This window comes from Polypterus senegalus, chromosome 6, assembly GCF_016835505.1.
Source record: "Polypterus senegalus isolate Bchr_013 chromosome 6, ASM1683550v1, whole genome shotgun sequence".
Lineage (NCBI taxonomy): Eukaryota > Metazoa > Chordata > Cladistia > Polypteriformes > Polypteridae > Polypterus > Polypterus senegalus.
In genome coordinates, this window is record NC_053159.1 from 80,691,051 (window position 1) to 80,712,215 (window position 21,165).

The 21,165-nt window shown below is 36.3% G+C and overlaps 1 protein-coding gene across 5 annotated transcripts in view; it reads right to left on the reverse strand.

Annotated features, from left to right (window-relative positions):
• The window catches only part of LOC120531205 (tensin-like), an 801,530-nt gene that overhangs the window by 465,657 nt on the left and 314,708 nt on the right, over positions 1-21,165 (reverse strand). For all 5 annotated transcript variants that reach the window (XM_039756405.1, XM_039756402.1, XM_039756406.1 and 2 more), the window contains exon 2: positions 14,453-14,567. In XM_039756405.1, coding sequence (XP_039612339.1) covers positions 14,453-14,567 — 115 coding nt within the window. The remainder of the gene's footprint in view (positions 1-14,452; positions 14,568-21,165) is intronic.

The window sequence follows — 21,165 nt, forward strand, 5'->3', positions numbered from 1 at the left end:
TGATTTGGAAAGGCACACACCTGTCTATATAAGGTCCCACAAATCTGTGGAAGGTTACAGAAAAATTTCTGCTGCTTTGAAGGTCCCAATGAGCACAGTGGTCTCCATCATCCGTAAGTGGAAGAAGTTCGAAACCACTAGGACTCTTCCTGCAGCAATCCACCAATCAGGCCTGTATGGTAAAGTGGCCAAACGGAAGTCACTCCTTAGTAAAAGGCACATGGCAGCCCGCCTGGAGTTTGCCAAAAGGCACCTGAAGGACTCTCAGACCATGAGAAACAAAATTCTCTGGTCTGATGAGACAAAGATTGAACTCTTTGGTGTGAATGCCAGGTGTCACGTTTGGAGGAAACTAGGCACCGCTCATCACCAGGCCAATACCATCCCTACAGTGAAGCATGGTGGTGGCAGCATCATGCTGTGGGGATGTTTTTCAGCGGCAGGAACTGGGAGACTAGTCAGGATAAAGGGAAAGATGACTGCAGCAATGTATAGAGACATCCTGGATGAAAACCTGCTCCAGACCGCTCTTGACCTCAGACTGCGGCGACGGTTCACCTTTCAGCAGGACAACGACCCTAAGCACACAGCCAAGATATCAAAGGAGTGGCTTCAGGACAACTCTGTGAATGTCCTTGAGTGGCCCAGCCAGAGCCCAGACTTGAATCCAATTGAACATCTCTGGAGAGATCTTAAAATGGCTGTGCACCGACGCTTCCCATCCAACCTGATGGAGCTTGAGAGGTGCTGCAAAGAGGAATGGGCGAAACTGTCCAAGGATAGGCTGTGAATACTTATGTATATGTGATTTCTCAGTTTTTTTATTTTTAATAAATTTGCAAAAACCGCAAGTAAACTTTTTTCAAGTTGTCATTATGGGGTGTTGTGTGTAGAATTCTGAGGAAAAAATGAATTTAATCCCTTTTAGAATAAGGCTGTAACATAACAAAATGTGGAAAAAGTGGTGCGCTGTGAATACTTTCTGGATGCACTGTACATTGTATACCCTGATTGACATGTCTTAAAGGTATATCTCCAAGACAAACAACATAATCAATTAATAGGTACAATTCAGTCATTAGATAAGACATTATACAACCTTCATTCATCAATTATGACAGAAACACATTCAAAGACTACACACAGAATATCTCTTTCAATGACTTTTGCATTTTTTTTCTAATCCCCAGGTCTAGGCTCATTTGCCTATGAAAGGGGGGGGGGGGATTTACAATGTTGTAGTAACATCAGAAGGGATATTATGTCACTGGGGGACATTTAAAAAATTATATTTTTGTCATTTTAAGTATTATAAATGTAACCCACCCATGGCTTCTTCCTGGAAATACCACATATTATAAAGCAATGCTATTCACAAAAAAGAAGTGAACTCACATTTGCCAAATTTATATATTGTCCAGGTGTTAAATAAACAAACATTGCCTGACTGGCAGGAGCAGCAAAACCACAATGTAACAATGAAAGCTGTGCAATAAAGATATGAATGAGGTGACAGGGTAGTGATGATAAGCAGGACACAGAGAAACACACATATTTTTCTTTGACCAACCGCAGGCGGTGAAACTCCACTGAAGATAAAAGCAGCTGCAATATATTTTCTCCACTTAAAATTAGCAACTTTCTAATCCTTATTTAGGTCACGATGACATTGTCTGAAATTCAGAGAATACAAAGTTTTCATTCAGTATTTATGACCAGCAATAATATAATCAAATATATAGTCTGGAAGAGAATGGATAAACAATGCCAACAATTAAACTGTCTTGATGTAAACCTGAGGGTGCATTTGATGATTTTCATTTGTAAGGCGCTTGCAGTGTAGTGTACAGTTGGCTTTGTAATTTTTCTGGAAAGCTTTAAGCTTGACATGATAAATTACTAAATATGATGGATTCTCCACAAATGTTAACGACAAAAACAATTGATTTTTAAAACTGTAGCCTGAATGACCAGCTGTTTAAAAGGACCAGAAAGCAAAGGTCTGTATTAAACTGGAATTCGTTACTTCTTACTTACACACTCAGTCTTTTGGTCACTACTCGGACCTCATAGCACAATTGCAAATGAAAGACAGAGGGATTAATAAATTAATCCAAAGCTTTATCCAAGGTCTTCACTCTCAGTCTATCACAATGGAGCTTTACAATATTGGCAAAACCACAACCATTGCACCAAGTCTGATTAGCAAACAAAGCACCATGGCACTTGAAGTGTAGGAACTCTTTTGACAACAAGTTTGATTACTGGAGTACTGGAGGTGCTAATTCTCATTCTGATAACAAACCTGGCTGAAAGCAGCTCCAGTGAATCAGACAGCATGGTCTAATAACTAAGAAGAGAACATTAATTGCAAGCAACAGAGATGCAACATATAAATTCCAAAGCTAGTTCATTCCCAGATCTTGGCAGTGTCTTGACACCCCTTCCATGAATAATAGAGAAGACTATAGTACATGGCTCCTTGACCAAGCGCCCTGTCTACTTTTGTTGGACTTAACCATTGCAAACACTGTTCATGTTGTGAGAATATAGGTAACCAGATAGCATATTCCTGTGTCACTGGAAACAGAATCTCTTTTCAGGTACCTTACTATACGATTTCCAGGAAATGATCAACAATGACTGGAACAAATCCTATTGTGGCTTTCAAACCTTATGTTGCACATCAAATATTAGACATAGGCCTGTGTCTGTGCATATGGAGCAGTCCTCTCTGCTCATGTTCAATCACAGCCACTAGATGGCACTTGCATGCACCTCAGTTCTCAATATGAAAGACCTGTGCGCAGCAAACACCTCCACGCAACAACGTCTGTACTAATGACACAGATGAAGAGACAGAACGTTCAAATGAAGCCAAAGCCACGGCTTACAAATGTGCAAGGGAAACACCTCAGCAATCAAGGGCAAAGCTTGAAGCTTTCATTATAAACATTGCCTATCTTGAGGTATTTTTTGAGACAAAGATTAATAGGACTCTTTTGTCAGCGATATGGTATTGCCATGGTCTTCTTATGAAAGCCACTGGGACAGAAGGTACAGGTAGGCCCACATTCTCTGCATTGGGTAATTCTTAAGTTGTGGCTGATGTCTTTCTAAGTTCTCAAATATAGGAAAACTGGTAGTGAGTCTTTGGCTTGTTTTTTGTCCCGAAGACCACATGCAGCTAGTTAATCATAAAATAAACTCTACAGGCCCTAAAACAGCCCTTCTTTGGAATGTTCCTATACCAGACTAAGATTCAGATTATAACATGGTTTCTAAGATACATATTCATCTACTAACAAATACCATATATCCAAGGAGTAAGTGGACATGGTGGCACACTGGTTACCATTGCTGACACATTAAGACAGCATTCTGGATTTCCCTCACTTGCCCAGCCACTGTCCAGTTGCCTTCTGTGTTCCAATAGGCCTACAGGTAAGGTGAACTGGTGATTTCAAAAAGTGTCTGTGTGCAAGAATTGACACTGAGATAGAACTTCCTGTCCAGGGCAGTTTCCTGCCTTGCACCCAGTTCTATCAGGGTGAATAAGATTAAACAGGTCCAAGATATTCTGTTTGTATTTTACCACGCTTATTTTAACTTCACCTGCACACATACTCACTTTCGATGACAATACACGAATCAATAATTAGTTTCACTAATTGATCAATTAATCCATGTTAAGAAATTACATTTTCATATGAAGAATAGTTGAAGATTTCACCAATAGATGGCACTAGTGATGGATAGAAATATTAAAGGAAGTGTTAAAATATTGATTATAAAATTATACTAAAACAAGCCCAAGACTAAAAACTTGAAAATAATATATATATAAAAATACATTTTAAAAACTACACTTATATTAAGTTAAAAAGTGAACTAAAAAGTAAAATATAAAATATAAGTCTCTCATACATCACTTGTAAAATAAAAGTGTGGGTGCTATTCATCATTCAACATTGAAAAAAAAATCTTAGCAAAAGCACTGACCTTTTATTTTAGTGTGGCTTTTAATAAGTATTTATATATATATATATATATATATATATATATATATATATATATATATATATATATATATATATATATATATATATATATATATATATATGTATATATTTGTTATCTGAGGAATGGATTAACGTCACACTGACTGCATTGATTTTAATTAATAAAATCTAATGAACTAAAATCTAAACAAATAAATAAAAAAGCAATTATGGATTTGTGTGTGTATGTGTTTTTTTTTTGCTGTTTTTAATGAAAATACAAATATAAAAAAGGATATAAAGCAAACCCATCTGCTTAATCCAGACTAAGGTCACTGGTGCAATTCCAGCTACCATTGGGCAACAAGGCAAAAACAAAGCCTGGACAGGGTCAATTCAGCATCAGCAATTCACATAACATGCATGTCTTTGTATTGTGGGAAGATACTGGAGCACCTAGAGGAAACCAGTTTAGACATAGGGAGAACAAACAAACTCCATGCATTTAAGACCCAGGAACCCTGGTCTCCTTTCTGCGAGGCAGCAGTGCTACCACTTCGCTTCCATGCTGCCCTTGACTCAATATTGTAAATATTTGGGAATATAATGTGGTAAGTGGGTGGTCTTTTAAATGCACATGTTATAATTTAAATCTTGGAAATCTGAAGCTATACTTTAGAAGTGTACATGCTTTGATGTCCTCCCACATCAACCACCCCCCTAATACACGCTAACTATGTTAGGTAAAGGATGTAAACAGTGGCTGGCGGTACACAAAAGAATCATGTTTAAGTTTTAAGTACATTGACCTAACTTTATGGTAATGATGTTATCATACAATAAACCATCACGCTATTACAACAGCTTCATAGCTCAAGAAGTGCTTGATGCATTTGGCCTGTATTTATGATAAAGTTGGCAAAAAGGGAGAGGAGAAGGAGGAAAAAAAATGACAGAACACATTTGAATTTGGAATTCTGGCAAAGGTAATCGAGCATGAGGACATCCAGTGTCTACATCTTATCAGGTTATGATAAGAAACCTTAATGCATTACAATTAAATTTCTGCCAGTGACCAATTAAAATGCCTCAATAACATCAATATGAAAAATTCACATCCAGTAAATTAATAAACAGTATAAATTAGACACTGTACATATTTATGACATAGTCATTACTTGGAAGGAGGTCTGTGAGAGAAATGGCCAATAAAAAGACATCAAGGATAAATCACAAAGTACCTAATAATTCTTGACACAGTAAAATTTTCCCATTTTTTTCAGAAAAGTTACTTCAGCTCCCCCAGTCTTGATGGAAGCCACTGGTGGATCAGCAACTTTCAGGAGTCAACTCCTTTCAAGGATTCTCAGTTTGACTGAAGTTTATGGTTTGGTTAAGTCACTTCAGAACACTACTATTTTTTGCCACACCACTAAAACTTTGAATGTCTATATTTTTGAGTGTTTCTCATGTTGTAAGAAGGGTCATTACTGAAGGCCAGGTTTTTCAGATTAGCCAATTTGTTTTCTTGGTTTGTTTGTTTTTTAAATAATTTTTTTAATACTTTGATGCCTGCATTGTGGCATCTCTATTAACAAGCTTTGCAGATCCTGATGTAGGGATGCTTCCCATATGTCAACACTAGCAGATTTCCATAGTAGACTTGGCATTTTCAAGATGATGTGTGGTGCTACACTTGACATAAGTATCATAATTGTTCAAAAAATATTCCAAAATCTTTATCTATTTGTTATTCACATCCCCTTCTGGCAAACAGTGCTCAATTATTTTTCAGCAACAGCTTTCATTGGGCCCCTTTTGTATAAGGTCCACATTTTTAGTTGTAAATAAATTTGTTGCCTTAGCTGTGCATCATTAGCTAGTGCCTGTTCTATATGGATACACAGTTTTGGAGGATACTTTGTTTTGCACAGACTTATAGTTGGTTCATATGTTCTTGATTTTTATATGCTATAGGGGATGTTTCATGGCCTTGGATTGTTTTGAAACTCTTCAACTGATTAGTGTTTCTCATACCTTTACCTCAAGCTGAACTAACCAATTGTAAGACATATTAAAGACAGACCCATTTTAGTTGAATTCTTATAATAAAATAATTAAATACTGAACAGGTGGTCTTCAGCCTTTAATTATGAGTCTTTTAAAAAAATAATGCAATCTTAAGTCTATATGGGATTAAATTAATAAACACAAAGTGAATAGCCGACATTCATCTGACATCAGGTCATCCCACAAGTACAAATTATAGTCTACTACCAAAAATTAGTAAGCTGTTAAAGTGGGCAGGTATGAAATTAGTTTATTTTTAGTTTTATGTGATATATAATAGCAGGTGTTTTATACCCCCAGGGAAGCATAAATGGCCTTAAGGAAGCTAAAGGAAGAAATTAAAAAACTGGAGCCATCTCAGAAGAGATGCGTAACCAGGTCCATTTAGTAATCAATTACCCAAGTTTGCTGGTAGCAAAAATGATAAGATGTACACTTGTTAGTAATTAAACATAGAAAGTTGTATCCAATTTCATTCATAATCTCATCATTACAAATTATTATATAATTCAGTTGTTCCCCACTACAGTTATCAAATGCAGAAAATGTTGCTCGCCTTCCTAGCCTTCTTCCATTACTCAAGGCTTTTTCTGTCAATACAGAAGAACTGAACTGCAGAGCTATGGCTGCTGTTCGATTAAAAATAGTTAATCACACAATTAAAACGCAACAACAATGGCACTAATACACAATTTCATGTAGTGCACAGAGTTCATCTGTCTGTAACTTGAGTGAGCCACGGAAATGAAACTCATTAATTTCGTTTCTATGACTCGTTTGATTTTAATTGTTCTCATCATGTTATTCTCTGCACTTTGAAGAACTACTGTATCTATGAAAAGATGTGTACAAAAATACAGGAAGGATTGTGTCCCTTATCAGTTCAATATGGTATTTTAAGTAACAGATGGCAACTCTGCTGCAGTGTGTGGACAATTATTCTTCCTGCAATAGTATGACCTATGTCAAGCATAGCATGTGCACATTTAGGACAGCTGAAGGGCTCTAGTAACTGTAATTCTACTACCACTCCAGGGTTTGCTGATGTCCTAATGCCTTTATTCATCCTCCCTTAACAGACTAGATGACTTATGGTAATAACACCTCTGATGCCACTTCCAGTGTCCATCCACCTGGAAGCGCATCAACCTGCATGAAGGACTGAAAACCAGAAGCTTCGCCATCTTTGTCTGAAAAAAGTCTTAAAAGTCTTTAACTACTTTCTGCGTATTTGGTTTTTGAAAATCATTTAATTATAAGAGATCACCAGGCTGGTCCTCTATTATTGTCTTGTCCCCTCCTCTTACACCTACTACTACTAGTAAATTGCTTCATTCCCACTTCTTCATTAACAACATGTCAAATTGACTATATTAATTAATGCATTTAGAGGGCTATGTTAAAAAATGTAATTGCAGAAGTTTTTAATGCATTAATCACACATGTTCATGGTGATTAATCTGTTTCTTTGTGTCTGATGCTACCATTCCTTTTGGATTTTCTATTGTTTACCTCCATTTTGTTGTCTCCTTTCAGTTGATCATTAGGGTAAGAAACAGGGTTGTTTTAAGTGATTTTATGAATTTGTTGGAATAAGCAAGATGGAGACTCATGTCACTACAAATATACTGTTAAGTGCATGCTTCTTTAAGGTTGTGAAAAAAGTGAACTTATTGTAGTGTAAAAAAGGTGACTGCAAAGATGCTTCAGTCTTCCTTCAGCATCTCAAAGACACAGGTTAACTAGCAACCCTAAATGGATCTGGCAGGAGTGACAGCAGGCAAGCAAGTCCAGGGAGAATGTCTGCATTATATCCAGTGCTGCCAGGATAAGCTTCAGCTCACAAAGATTATACAGTGTTTTGTAAAATGAAGAAAGAATGTTTTTAATGCTCTCTGTTGCCCTTACCATTATATAAAATGTTATTTTCTGTAAATTAAATTATTACTACAATATTAAAAAATAACAAACCATAGAATTGTTCCTTAATCCAAGTCTGGATCATTAGAATCACACAGATTACTTCTTTGAACAATATACATACAATATAAACTACATTCATTTTTTAAAACTTCATTATGTTCTGAATGAATATAATTAAATACTTCCCCTTAAACAGTGGGAAGACTGTGAATCAAAGTCACTTGAGTACTTGTTTATTTTATCAACCTGTGAGATTTATAACATAAGTTTCAATGGCCACACACATTGAAAAATATTTATATAATTTTGCAGAGCAGTACAAATAAATATTCTTAAAAACAACAACACAAAAAAAAATTCTAGCTTTAATGAGAACAAATTAATCTGGAAAAAAAAACATTTTATTTAATGATGGGAATGCAAAGTCGTCTGTATCCAACTTACAATTATCCAAAGTACACATTTGGCATAATCTTGAAAAATTGGGTTTTTATTTAAATAAAACTGTTTTAAATGTCACCAACATTTAATCAGTAACAGCAAAAAAAAAAAAAAAAAAAGGTTATTCTGTTGTCTCTGTTTAAAGTCCTCACTTTCAGCTCACAATGTCAGGATGATACACTTGGTGTTTTTCCTTTAGATGTACTGCACATCATACCACTTAATCTCTAATAACATTATTACTATTGCTATTGAGTGGCACAGCCTCACAACAAGGAGAGCGCCAACCACATCCCAGTGTTCTCCTTGCGTGGAGTTTACATGTTCTCCTTGTGTCCACCTGGATCTCCTCCAGGTACTCTGGTTTCCTCCCATGGTCAAAACAATACCAGTTTAGGTGAATTGGCACTGCTAAATTGGCACCTAGTGTGTATGTGTTCAACCTGCGATAGGTTAGTGCCCAGTCCATGGATTGCTCCTGCCTTGTGCCCGACTATAGCTGGGTTAAGCCCACAGCCCTAACCTGGATATGTGGGTTATGGAAATGGATGAATTATTAATATGATTATAATTATTGATGACTGGATTGAAGACTTGACTGTCTGAGGGAACAGTGCTCTACTATAAACAAACTGCTCATTAAAATTAAAGGAACACTTTGAAAATACATCAGATCTCAATGAGAAAAAAAAAAATCATGCTGGATATCAATACTAATATGGACCGGGGAATGTGTTGGGAATGAAAGGATACCAAATCATTTGATGGAAATGAAAACCGTCAACCTACAGAGGGCTGAACTCAAAGACACCCTGAAAATCAAAGTGAAAACATGATGTGGCAGGCTAATCCATTATACCGAAATTTCACTGTAGCAACTGAAAATCGTACTCCGTAGTTTGTATGGCCCCCATGTGCCTGTATGCATTTCTGGCAACGTCGGGGCATGCTCCTAATGAGACGACGGATGGTGTCCTCGGGGATCTCCTCCCAGATCTGAACCAGGGCATCACTGAGCTCCTGGACAGTCTGAGGTGCAACCTGGCGGCGTCAGATGGACCGAAACATAATGTCCTAGAGGTGTTCTATTGGATTTAGGTCAGGCGAGCGTGGGGGGCAGTCAATGGTATCAATTCCTTTATCCTCCAGGAACTGCCCTGTACTCATGGTGAATCTGCTCTCATCTGTGAAAAGCACAAGGTGCCTGTGGTGGACCTGCCAATTCTGGTATTCTATGGCAAATGCCAATCGAGCTCCACAGTGCTGGACCATGAGCACAGGGCCCACTAGAGGACGTCAGGCCTCACACCACCCTCATGAAGTTTCTGATTGCTTGGTCAGAGACATTCACACCAGTGGCTTGCTTTGTAGGGCTCTGGCAGTGCTCATCCTGTTCCTCCTTGCCCAAAGGAGCAGATACCGGTCCTGCTGACAGGTTAAGGTCCTTCTATAGCCCTGTCCAGCTCTCCTAGAGTAACTTCCTGTCTCCTGGAATCTCCTCCATGCCCTTGAGACTGTGCTGGGAGACATACACCTTCTGGCAACGGTGCGTATTGATGGGCCATCCCGGAGAAGTTGGACTACCTGTGCAACCTCTGTAGGGTCCAGGTATCGCCTCATCCTACCAGTAGTAACACTGACCGTAGCCAAATGCAAAACTAGTGAAAAAACTGTCAGAAAAGATGAGGAGGGAAAAATGTCAGCAGCCTCCACCTGTTAAACCATTCCTGCTTTGGGGGGTCATCTCATTGTTGCCCCTCAAGTTCACCTGTTGTTAACTTCATTAACACCAAAGCAGCTGAAACTGATTAACAACCCCCTCTGCTACTTAACTGAGCAGATCAATATTCCAGAAGTTTCAAGGTCTTGATGCTATACTCTGATTAAAAAGTGTTCCTTTATTTTTTGGAGGAGTATACAAACCAGCTACAGCAGAAAGGAATAGTCAGTTCAGGCCCTACTGGGGCCACTCCATTGTCAATATCAAATACTGCATTTTGCAAATTCGGTTATGAATGTGTACATAGAGAAAAATCTATAAACATGAATCAGTTTCAAAACAGACTCAAGTGGCACCTTAACAAGAGTTAATATTGGACCCCTGATAATCTCTGTGCTTGATATTACCTTGTGACTTTCATTGAAATGTACATAAAGAAAATCAATAAATATTTGGCACTTGCAAAACAGAACAAAGATTTATTAGGCCTCTGATCATTACTGTGATTCAAGTGGTACCAAAAAATAGTGAAGAAGCTGAGAGAAATATACAACGTTATTTTCAACGAACTGATACCCATCCAAAGGGTATAATTGCTGGACATGTGCTGCATCAGAAGGTTCTTTTTTCAATAAGGACAGACTGAGCGGAGCATATGCTGAGAAGTGAGGTAAATAATAATAATCGGCAATAGCATATTATTTATTATTTTATATACACACATGTATAAAAAGAAACAAACTGTATAAGACATTGGCTGAGTCCAAACAACATGTTGGCAGCAGCAACCTCGTTTTCTGGCATAGATGCTCCTAAGAATGAAGAATCTTTTAGAAGTCTTCAGAAGTCTATAATTTGTATTCAGAAATGTAGTAAACAAACGTTGACTTGGTGCATGATTACACGACCTGTGGTGTGAGTCGTGGAATGTGGCTCCCTTAATTAGCCTTCAGATTACATTGTACTCTTTATGACAGTTATTCCACATTTGCTGAATAGAGTTTTTTGTCAGTTTAAATGTAGTTCTGCTAGCGTCCTGTTTACCTTACTAACACTTGATATTCTGGGTCTCAGTAATGATCAAAACATTTTTCCTTATGATACTATCAAAATTCTTATTTGGAGGTGAGAAGTTTAAATGTAATTTTGAAAAAATGCAGGGAAGTTTTAAAGACCACTACATAAATGATCCTTAATATGTTCTGAGATGCAGACATTCCATTTGCCTTTATCTTATCCTATTTTCTGCATCTGAGAAGACTTTTAGATTTTAAAATATACAAAAGTAATAAATTGTGAACCAACGATGAGCGAGGGGCAGATGTAAAACAAATTAAAAATGCAGCTGCATGCAAATTACAAGAGTAGAAGAAACATATTGTGAAAAGAAACTTCAGTATTTATAAAGCTTTTATCATATTGAAGATGCAACCCCAAGGAAAAGTTTTGCCTTTAGTTAAATACACTTTCCCACACTTCTAATCTAAAATTAGCTGGGGTAAACAGTTTAACCGCAGGAACTCTCAGGCTGTATGGCAACATAAAATAAGGAGATGTGTTTTCTATGCTTTCTATCCATCCTCAGAATACATATTTGCCAGGGTGTGTACAGTACATGGCAGTGATCCCAGGGATATTGGCATGAATGAGGACTTCTGGCCACATTCTCCTTTCATTTCTGCCAATTCAAATATTAGCCCAACAAAGATTTCACAATGCATACAAACAGCAAGATTACTAAACAGTTTTCCTAATCATCCTGCTGTGGCAAAAGCACACTCCACATTTTGTGTATTGTATGTTGGCCAGAACGATAACTCTTTTCTACCTGATCCTCACCATTCCATAGAATGAGTTGCAGTAACCTGGCTAAATCCAAGAGATGAAGATAACATAACATATTTAGGAAAGATAGGTGAAATCAAAAAGGTGAGAGTAGGTAAGGGAGAGTAGATATTTACATAGGAAATAATTTGAATGTGTGTCTGCTCCAAATACACAATGAGCCACATCTTAGTGAGGATATCTGGATTCAGCTATAAAAAATTAGGGATTGAGATCTGATATTGAGAGCTTGCTATAGACCCACTGATGGAGATAATAGTGTTAATAAGCATTATTTCAATAATACTTTAAAAAGCTAGTTTAGATAGGGAGACTTTACAGTAATGGGGACATTTAATGGCTCAAATGTTAACTTGTAAATCTTTAGAAACAGCAGATAACAAAAGAGGAGCTTTTAGAAATAATCAGTGACTGTGTTTATCATAGCATGTTAAAATACCAATCAAGGGGAAGCCTGTCTATATTTAAAATAATCGGAAAAGTCTTCAGTAGGATCACATCTAAAGTTTTTTGTCAGAGCACATATTCAAAAGCTAAAACAGTTTAATTTTAATACAGCAAATGTTAAGCAGTGGCAGCTAAATCCAAAAGAGACAGACTAGGGCAAATTTTTAATAATGAACGTATTTGAAGGGCAGTGCAGCAGGTTTAAAAGCACTGTTCAGAAATAGCTCACCCCAACACAGAGGTGTTATACGATTAACGAGGACTCAACCTTGGGTAATAAAAAGCTAAAAAGAATGTTGCAAAGGCTGTATAGCTCTGGCATTAACCATAAGGCTAATAAGCAATGTAAGCAAAAGTTAAAAAACATATTAGGAAAACTAAAAGAGAGTTAGGGAAATAAAAATGTGGAAAATGTCAAAGCTGACACAAAGAGAACAATGGCCAAGGAAGACACAATGCCATTGTTAACTGAACATTCCAAATACTGGAATGGAAAATCAAGTTTGTAAAAGCAGTTGTGCAGAGCATCTTGGGAGATAACCCAGGGGGGCATGTACTCCTGATACCACAGGACATTCAAACTCGTATAAAAGAAAATGTAGTGTAAAAATTTTAAACTTCTTTTAGATATTTAATTTACCTGATCGTCTCTTTTAATTATTTTAAGAATCGTTTTAGGCACTTCATTTGGCTCACAAAAACATCACGCCAGTAAAAAATACCCAGCTTTTCTTAGGTCATGAAACATTCTAATGCTCTGAGACAGTGATTCGTAGCTCAAAGCACAGGTTATATATTATGGCTCTGCAAAATACAGAGAAGGCAAAGCAGATGAAAAGGAGAGAATGCATATGGAACTGATTTTTTTTTTGGATTTTGTAATTTATCCCCATTCCCATGTTTATTCTTTGTATAGATTTCCTTGTGTGGCATTTAATTTTACACCTAGTTATTTCAGGTAGGAACACTAAAATTTCAATGTAGTAGTAGTCACTAATCACAATGTAAATATGACCCTGCAAATCTATTATCATGTGTTAAAAACTTCCAGTTGTACCCTACAAGCCTTTTATATTTCACCTGAGTGCTTTAGTTCTTTGCTGAGGCATTTGCAAGCTTTCTCCGTTTATAGTTCAGTGCCTTTTTGTTCTCTCCTCAATTTTATTTTTCATTGCTTTGTTGTTTCTTTGGCCTTTTTTTTCAGTTTTCCAGTTTCAAGTCTTCATTCTTTTTCCAGATTTTTCTCTCTTCATTTATGAACTTAATTGATTTAGTGATTGATTTATAACTTTTGCTAAGCAACCTGTATACAGAATATGTAAGTTTGTTGTTTTAAATTCTTTATTTCATTTTTTGCTTTAGAATTTGTAAATATTATTGCATTTTACATCTTTGATTTTTATTTAATTAATTTTTACATTTTTAATTTAATAAATTCTCAAGGTTTGATCTATTGGTCCAGGGGTTTTTGCTGTTTCTCTCTCTCTCTTATGCAGATTCTCTAGTGCTCAGGTATTTTTTTTATGGGATGCAGTCTTTATTTGAATTTTTTAAGTCTGTAGCATAATAACTATGACATATTATATTTGTTGTAAATATGCAAACAATTAATACCTTTTATCACATTTGGAAATTTCTGAAAATAAACATTTGACTAAAACAGTTGTAACAGAGCCTTGTGGTGAACTGGTTGACCACCTATGGTTGGTTCTTGTCTTTCATTATATGCTTCCTCATCAAATGATGCCAGCATCTTCCAAACCAATGCTTATTATAGACTTTTAAAATCAGATTACTGTTCACTGTCACATAACACTATAATATCTTCTCTCCTCAGAAGGGCTGGTCAATGAATGTGGCCATTTAAATTCACTATTCTCTTTATCTCTGGATAAATATTAACCTGTTTAGCTCTACACTTAAGAAGAACATACATGGCAATAAATGTAAATCAAAAAAAAAAAAAAAAGATCAACATTTTTCACCCATCGCATCTAATACTTACCTCGACATATAAGCCCCTCTTTGCTGATCATCTGCTTGCACACAGAACAATGCTTCCCTTTCTTGAAAGTCTTCAGTCTCAATGTATGAGAATGAACTGTTTCAAGATCTTCTGGCTGTAATAAAAAATAAAAAAAAAGAGTGTAAATATGAAAAAAATGTAGAGTTTGAATTATTATTTCCATCTAAATGTGTGTGCGGTTTATATCTGGCCCCATATGGTTTGCCCATTTTCTTGTGTACCAGTTTCTATATAGCACTTTAACTTTCTCGTCTTTTGCCTTCTGTTGCCTATGTATCATCTTTTATAACTCTTCTTCCAAGTCTGGACTCTATATTATTTTAGTATGAGAATCTTTACTTTGCTCATTTTTGGGCTAGGTCTTTCAAGAGACTTATTGCTTCTGAATCTATGAGTCCTTCATCAACATTGAAGACTACTTAAGAAATTTGTGTCTTAAATGGAAACATAGTTCCAATATTCCCACACGAGGTACATTACTGCCAATCAACAGGCTGGATAGCAATTACTGGCCTTCTGCCCATCCTCCCTAACCTCACTTTCTCTCTCTTGGGGTCATGTGCTGCCATCTATCAACTAAAAGGTATGCTATCATCCATGCAAGGCCTGGATGAATGATAGTATTGATGCTCCAATTCTATCATGGTCTAGGCTTCCATGCTCTTTTCCTTTTCTATTGCCCCTTCCTGCTGCCTTTATGAGCCTCAGGTATAAACACCACCTTGACACAATGGTATGCTGTTGTTTGTTGCTGCTGCTGTGAACCTCTGCCCTTTTTCTAAAGGTATTGTGTGGAAATGTTCTCTGTTCTATACCAGCAGGGTGGTACCCTTGAGCCATTCAACTTCTTGTCAGCCACCCTCGTACTGTTTTACTGACTAAAATTCATATTGCAAGTATGTACATTTCTGTCTTAATGTATGCCTTACTGATTTCTGACAATATTTAGTAGTCATTTAGGTAATGTCCACAGGTTAAAGCTGAGACAGAATTTCATATTTGATGTGTTGGCAGAAAAAAAAAGTATCTCCACATTTTATAATAAGGCTTACATTATGATGGATATAAACATTATTTTACATACAAAATTCATTTGCAGTGGAGCATTTGTATGTATGCATATTATTTCCCAATGATTTAACTATTTATTACATGTTTCTAAGCCCCCCCCCCCTTTTTTTTTTTAAACTTTTTTGACAATCCACGTTACAAGGAACCTCATTTATGCATGAATGCCTTCTGCCCATTAGGTGCCCTAGCCCTGTGTGTAATTAGGCAAGTTCAACTACAGCTCAAGATTTTAACCAATGCATAGTCTTTTATCTAAGCATTCAGCGTAAAGAAAAGTCTGTTTTTCATCTTCTGTGACATGGTTTTTGCTGTATTCTCACTAAAAACATATTGATTGACTGAACTGCCTATCAAATTTCCCTTTCCTGAAATACTCATTCCAAATCTTGGCAAATATACCCCTTTTCACTTTAATACAAAGCCTATGATATCACTTCCTTATACTATTTATTCAGCTGCTTAGGATTTAACTATTAAGAAATGATTTTTTTTTGCTTTTACTTTAACAGTGGTTTTTAAAGCCATGCATATTATCTGTCTAACTATTCTTTATTTATTCATTTTCCTGTCTATCTATTCTCATATTTTCAGGCTTTATTACATGTCTATCAGACACGCATGTACTGTTTCCATTGTATTTTAATTGTATTAGTTGTGAAAAATTTATCTGGACTTGTGTTGTTGCTATAATGTTTTTACAGATTAAAAAGATTTACAATTTTAAGTATTGACCTTAATGTAAGGTGAAAATATTGGCCATTTTATTTTTGTCCATTATACATCTACGAGAACCAGAGTTTATTACTCTTGCCCTGTGATCTTTTCAATTAAAACTGAATAACTAATTCACTGATAATGCTACTAATTTCAAATTCTGTTATGAACAATGTATTCAGAGTGGAAGTGTTTTGAGTGTTGAGTCCTCAGATTAATTTATCATAATCACCTTGTGTTAATCATGTTTTGCTATTTCTATCAATTAAAAATAAATTAAAGTGGCTAAAGCAACATATATTTTGGACTTCACTTGCTTGTTAAGATTCAAGACCCTTCACTGCCTCTGTTAGTCTTACACTGCTGCTGCCACAGTTTTTAATTGCTACTTATTTTCCTAAATGGAAGCTAATGAACAAAGACACCTCACTAACAAAGGAGCTAACAGCTCCCCTGCTAACATGATGCCAATTGCACCTCTTTGTGATTATCATGAAGTATCTGTTTAAATAAAATATTTGAAATATAGGGAACATGTGATGTACTAAAAATTATTAGTCTGATCGGTTTCACAAAATGTGAATGGTATTCTCATACAAAAAAAAAATCTATTAGAAATGCCTAAAGAGGCGAATAAGACCACCAATAAACCTCACAGTTAAATAACAAATTTCATTAACAATATAAGTGGGCTTCTAATTATAAACTTGGTTGGAACAAAAGCCTGCAGCCCCACCCAGGTCAAGATTGTAAATACCTAGTCTAATAGCTTATTACTGCTGCATCATCACAGCTCCAGGAGACTCGGTTCAAAACTTGGCCTGGTTGCTGCATCTGAGGTGTTTACACATTTTCATTGCATCTGATAAAACTATTGTCTACAGGTAACTCAATTTTCCAGAGAGTTTGTACAAATTTACTTACTAACTAGTGACTCTAAATTGGTTTGGGGAAATCTGTGCATATATGGAGTTATGCCCAATACACAAAACAATTGTTAGATTTACTTGACTAAGAAATATTGTATCTAATGAAAATGTTTAAGGGCATGACTATACTATACCATCCTTTCAGATCAAGTCACACTTTAAATAAAGAAAATAATAAGTCCCTTCAATAACAGATATATTCAAATAGAATTCTATTTATTGTGCAAAAGGGGTCACAGTACAGAGACAGGGAGAGCAGGTAAGACACCCAGGTGGCAGGAACACTTGCTGTAACAACATACAAATATTGATAGGGGTGCTTGACTCCCAATATTGTGTGTGGTTGTTACCAATGCATTTAATTTTTCTGATTTACATTGCATAGTTTGTACACTGTGTAAATGCTGCATCTGTACTTTAATTGCACTAGTACCGTAGGTGACTTCCCTTGCCCAGATGCCTTTCACTATTGCACTCATACTAATTTTTACAAGTCCAAGTGGGAATGCCAATCCTTTCTATTCTCCTTGAAGAAATATTTCTCCTGACTAACATAAAAGCTCCTAGTCAATTTTGTTAAAAGTTCCTATTTCATCAAGTATAGATACAGTATCTCTGCTGCCAGGGGACCACTTAAAAGGTCCAAATCATCTGCTGCTTCAGTGGTTTCCTGTAATTCTGTTGAAGATCACACCTAAAATCTAACTCTGTTATTATAGTGTTAATGCTGAAACCCATGTTCATCTAGTAAATCATTCTACTGAGTGCAAGCATTAGCCTAAGGGGCCCAAGGAAAATCTTTAACCAACCCATATGGAAAAAAGCTCACACAGAGATAAAATATACACATTCAATACAGGCTACTATCTCTAGTTCATTATAATTCAGGAAACAGAATTTTCAGTTTTGTCATAACATAAATATGCATTAATGTATACATTTGGAAGTGGCATGCTGAATGTCTAGAGTAACAATATTAATAATGGTCGCTTCCTGGAAATTACGTTGACAATCCCATGTGAAGTGTATTTATTAATCTTCTGGGCTGCAAGCTGATTTTCTAATGTATTAACTGCTTAGCGTTTTTTAGGAATGCAATGTAAATGCAAATTTTGCAAAGCCTATGTTATATAGAATCTTTAAAACATAGTGTGATGTGTGTTATTCAAACTTGCAAATCTTTATAAGCAGTTTGTTGATTTTTTTTTGGCATTTTGCCGAGATGTAGAAGCTAGAGTTTAGACATTTCTCAAAGGCACAGGTTCAAGTTTCAAGACATTATCTTTATATATAATAAGACTACCGTGGCTGTTCATTTGTCTGTCCAGGATTTTAAATCACCTGTAGCTTGCAAACCATTTGACCTATTGACCTGAGATTTGGTACACATATACTACATGACGTCTACTATCCACTTTCAGGGTGATGATTGACCTCCAAGGTTATTCCTCTTTTTACTTTATTTTATTGTAGAATCAATTTTCGGCAGAGGCCAGCAGGTCGGTCTTGCGGTGCATGCGTACTGGTGTCGTTCTCAACCTTACCATCTTCGCTTTCATTTCCCCTACCTCTTCATATCTTAAATCATTCTTGAGGCATATTGAAGACTTAAGTGCCAGCTTAGGTGAAAAATGAAAGAAAACGTACTAAGTAATTGCAACACAAACACTGAGTTAATCAGTTGTAATGTGAAAAATTGCTAGCAAAAGAAGAGAAGAAGCAGGCCACTACGGTGGAGAAAAAAATAGCTGCTCAGGAAGCAGCAAGTGCATCATCCTCTCAGCAAATGAATGCTAAACGTACAGAGAAAGAGTATGAAAAACTATGAATGTTCAAGTCAAGTGTATTCAGTGCCATTACTGCTATTTTATATATATATATATATACATACATACATACACAGAGTTGCTTTCTCTATACTGTATATTAAAACATGGGGAGCTGTCAGCTACAGTTTGTTGTCCTTTTACACAGTCAAGTTTTGTGTTTAATTTGATCTTTATTGACTGTCACTCCTCCACTATTTCATCATTACTCTGGCTCTGTGATATTCTCTTTGGTCATTAGCGGCTAGTTTATTTCAGGTGGGTTCTCATACTTGACCACAAAGAATCAGATAACAGGTTAATTATAAGGTCTATGTCATTAGCTTCTGTTTTCATGCTAGTAATGGGTTACTGTTAGGACTTTAATAACACTGTTATCTTCATTTCATTAATCCTAGGCAACTCAGACAACATGTTTTCTGAATTATGTATAAATACTTTTTATAATTTATTGTTGTGATTGCAACAGTAGCAGCTATGGATGTGTAAAAATGCATAATAATGGTTCTTAAATATTTTGGCCTTATTTTTTATAGGTGCATGCATACTCAAACCGAACATGATGTGTAAGGCAACATAGATACCTCTTTACATCTACAGTATTTGTGAGCTTCTAAAAAGCAGTATAACATGTGGTTAGGGCAGTGTCACTGTATGATAAGTCTATCAATTCATTCATTCATCTATTAACACATCAATCTTCCAATCCTGTTTTAACAGGGTCATGGGAATACACTGTAAACAATATATACGAAGTGTGCAAATTATACTGCTTTAGTCTTCTTATGACATGCATTGCTTATGCTTTCAGCATATAAAAGTCAATAGCATCTCTGAGCACAAGCCAGGAATTAACCATTAATGAGGCAATGACCTGGGGATGTGTTCACAGCAAGTTACTTCTTTTTTTATCCCAACACCTGTAAGTGCCAACATAATACAGGTGGAATCCCGTCCTAATGAAATTCATGGGACTATAAAAAAAAATTAATTACAACAGAAATCTTGTTATGAGTTTGCGGAAAATATATACTGTATACTATTCTGACCGAGGTCATCGGCAATTTTCCATCTGTAGCAGCAGCAGCGCATGGACAGCTCCATAGCTGCTCTGCTACGTCTGGTAAACAATTAACCGAGGGCAAAGTAATTGGTTGTCCTCTGCATGATCAGGCTTACCATGTAACGTGCTTGTCACACGATATTTAGAGCATTTAACAACGGACTTTAACCTGCTCTTCCTCACAGTCTTCTGGGGCCTCATGTACAAATTGTGTGTATGCACAAAAATGTTGCGTATGCCCGTTTCCACACTCATATCGCGATGTATAAAAACTAAACTTGGTGTAAAACACCAGGCATTTTCATGCCAGCTCAATCCCTGGTGTATGCAAGTTCTCCACTCAGTTTTGCAAACTGGCGGCACCCAGCATCAAAGCAGTGCTATTGTTTCAGTGTAGTTTCCCTTTCTTTTTTAGATCCACATCCCTGATGCAGCTTTATCAAATACACTGAAATTAACCTCATATTTTTATTAGTTTAAGGCATCTGATTGTAATTAACCTGTAACAATATAATGGTCCATGGAACGGCCAAACTATTCCAAATACCATAGCTGCTTTAACATTGTTACTCTCATTACACCACTCAGTGTATTTCTCCCACTGTATCCGAGTGTGGAATCACAGCTCTATAGCAGATGATCAGAAAGAGAATTATCATTATACAGCATCAAGCACACGCTACCTCAGCCATGCACACAGTCTCTTTGAACAGCACCCATACAGCAAACGCTTCAAAGCCTTTCCTGTACAGACCTCATGGTTTAGAAATCATTTCATCCCAAGAACTATAAACGCACTCAATCAGTCCATCAAGTGCTCCTGGCAGAACTGTTTGTACTTATAAGTACAATTATCTCACTGTAAACCTGTGATAGTTATAATATTGCACAACCTGAGCCACTTTATAAAGCACATATTTACATATGAAGATGATATCATTTTTAAGATGAAGAGCAGCAAAGTATATTTATTACATTATAAAGATAAAATTTTAACATCATTTAAATAATCTATATTGTTAATAATTAAACATGTGAGGACACGGTGTTGCACCGCTAGCGACAAACTGGTGCCCCGTTCAGGGATTG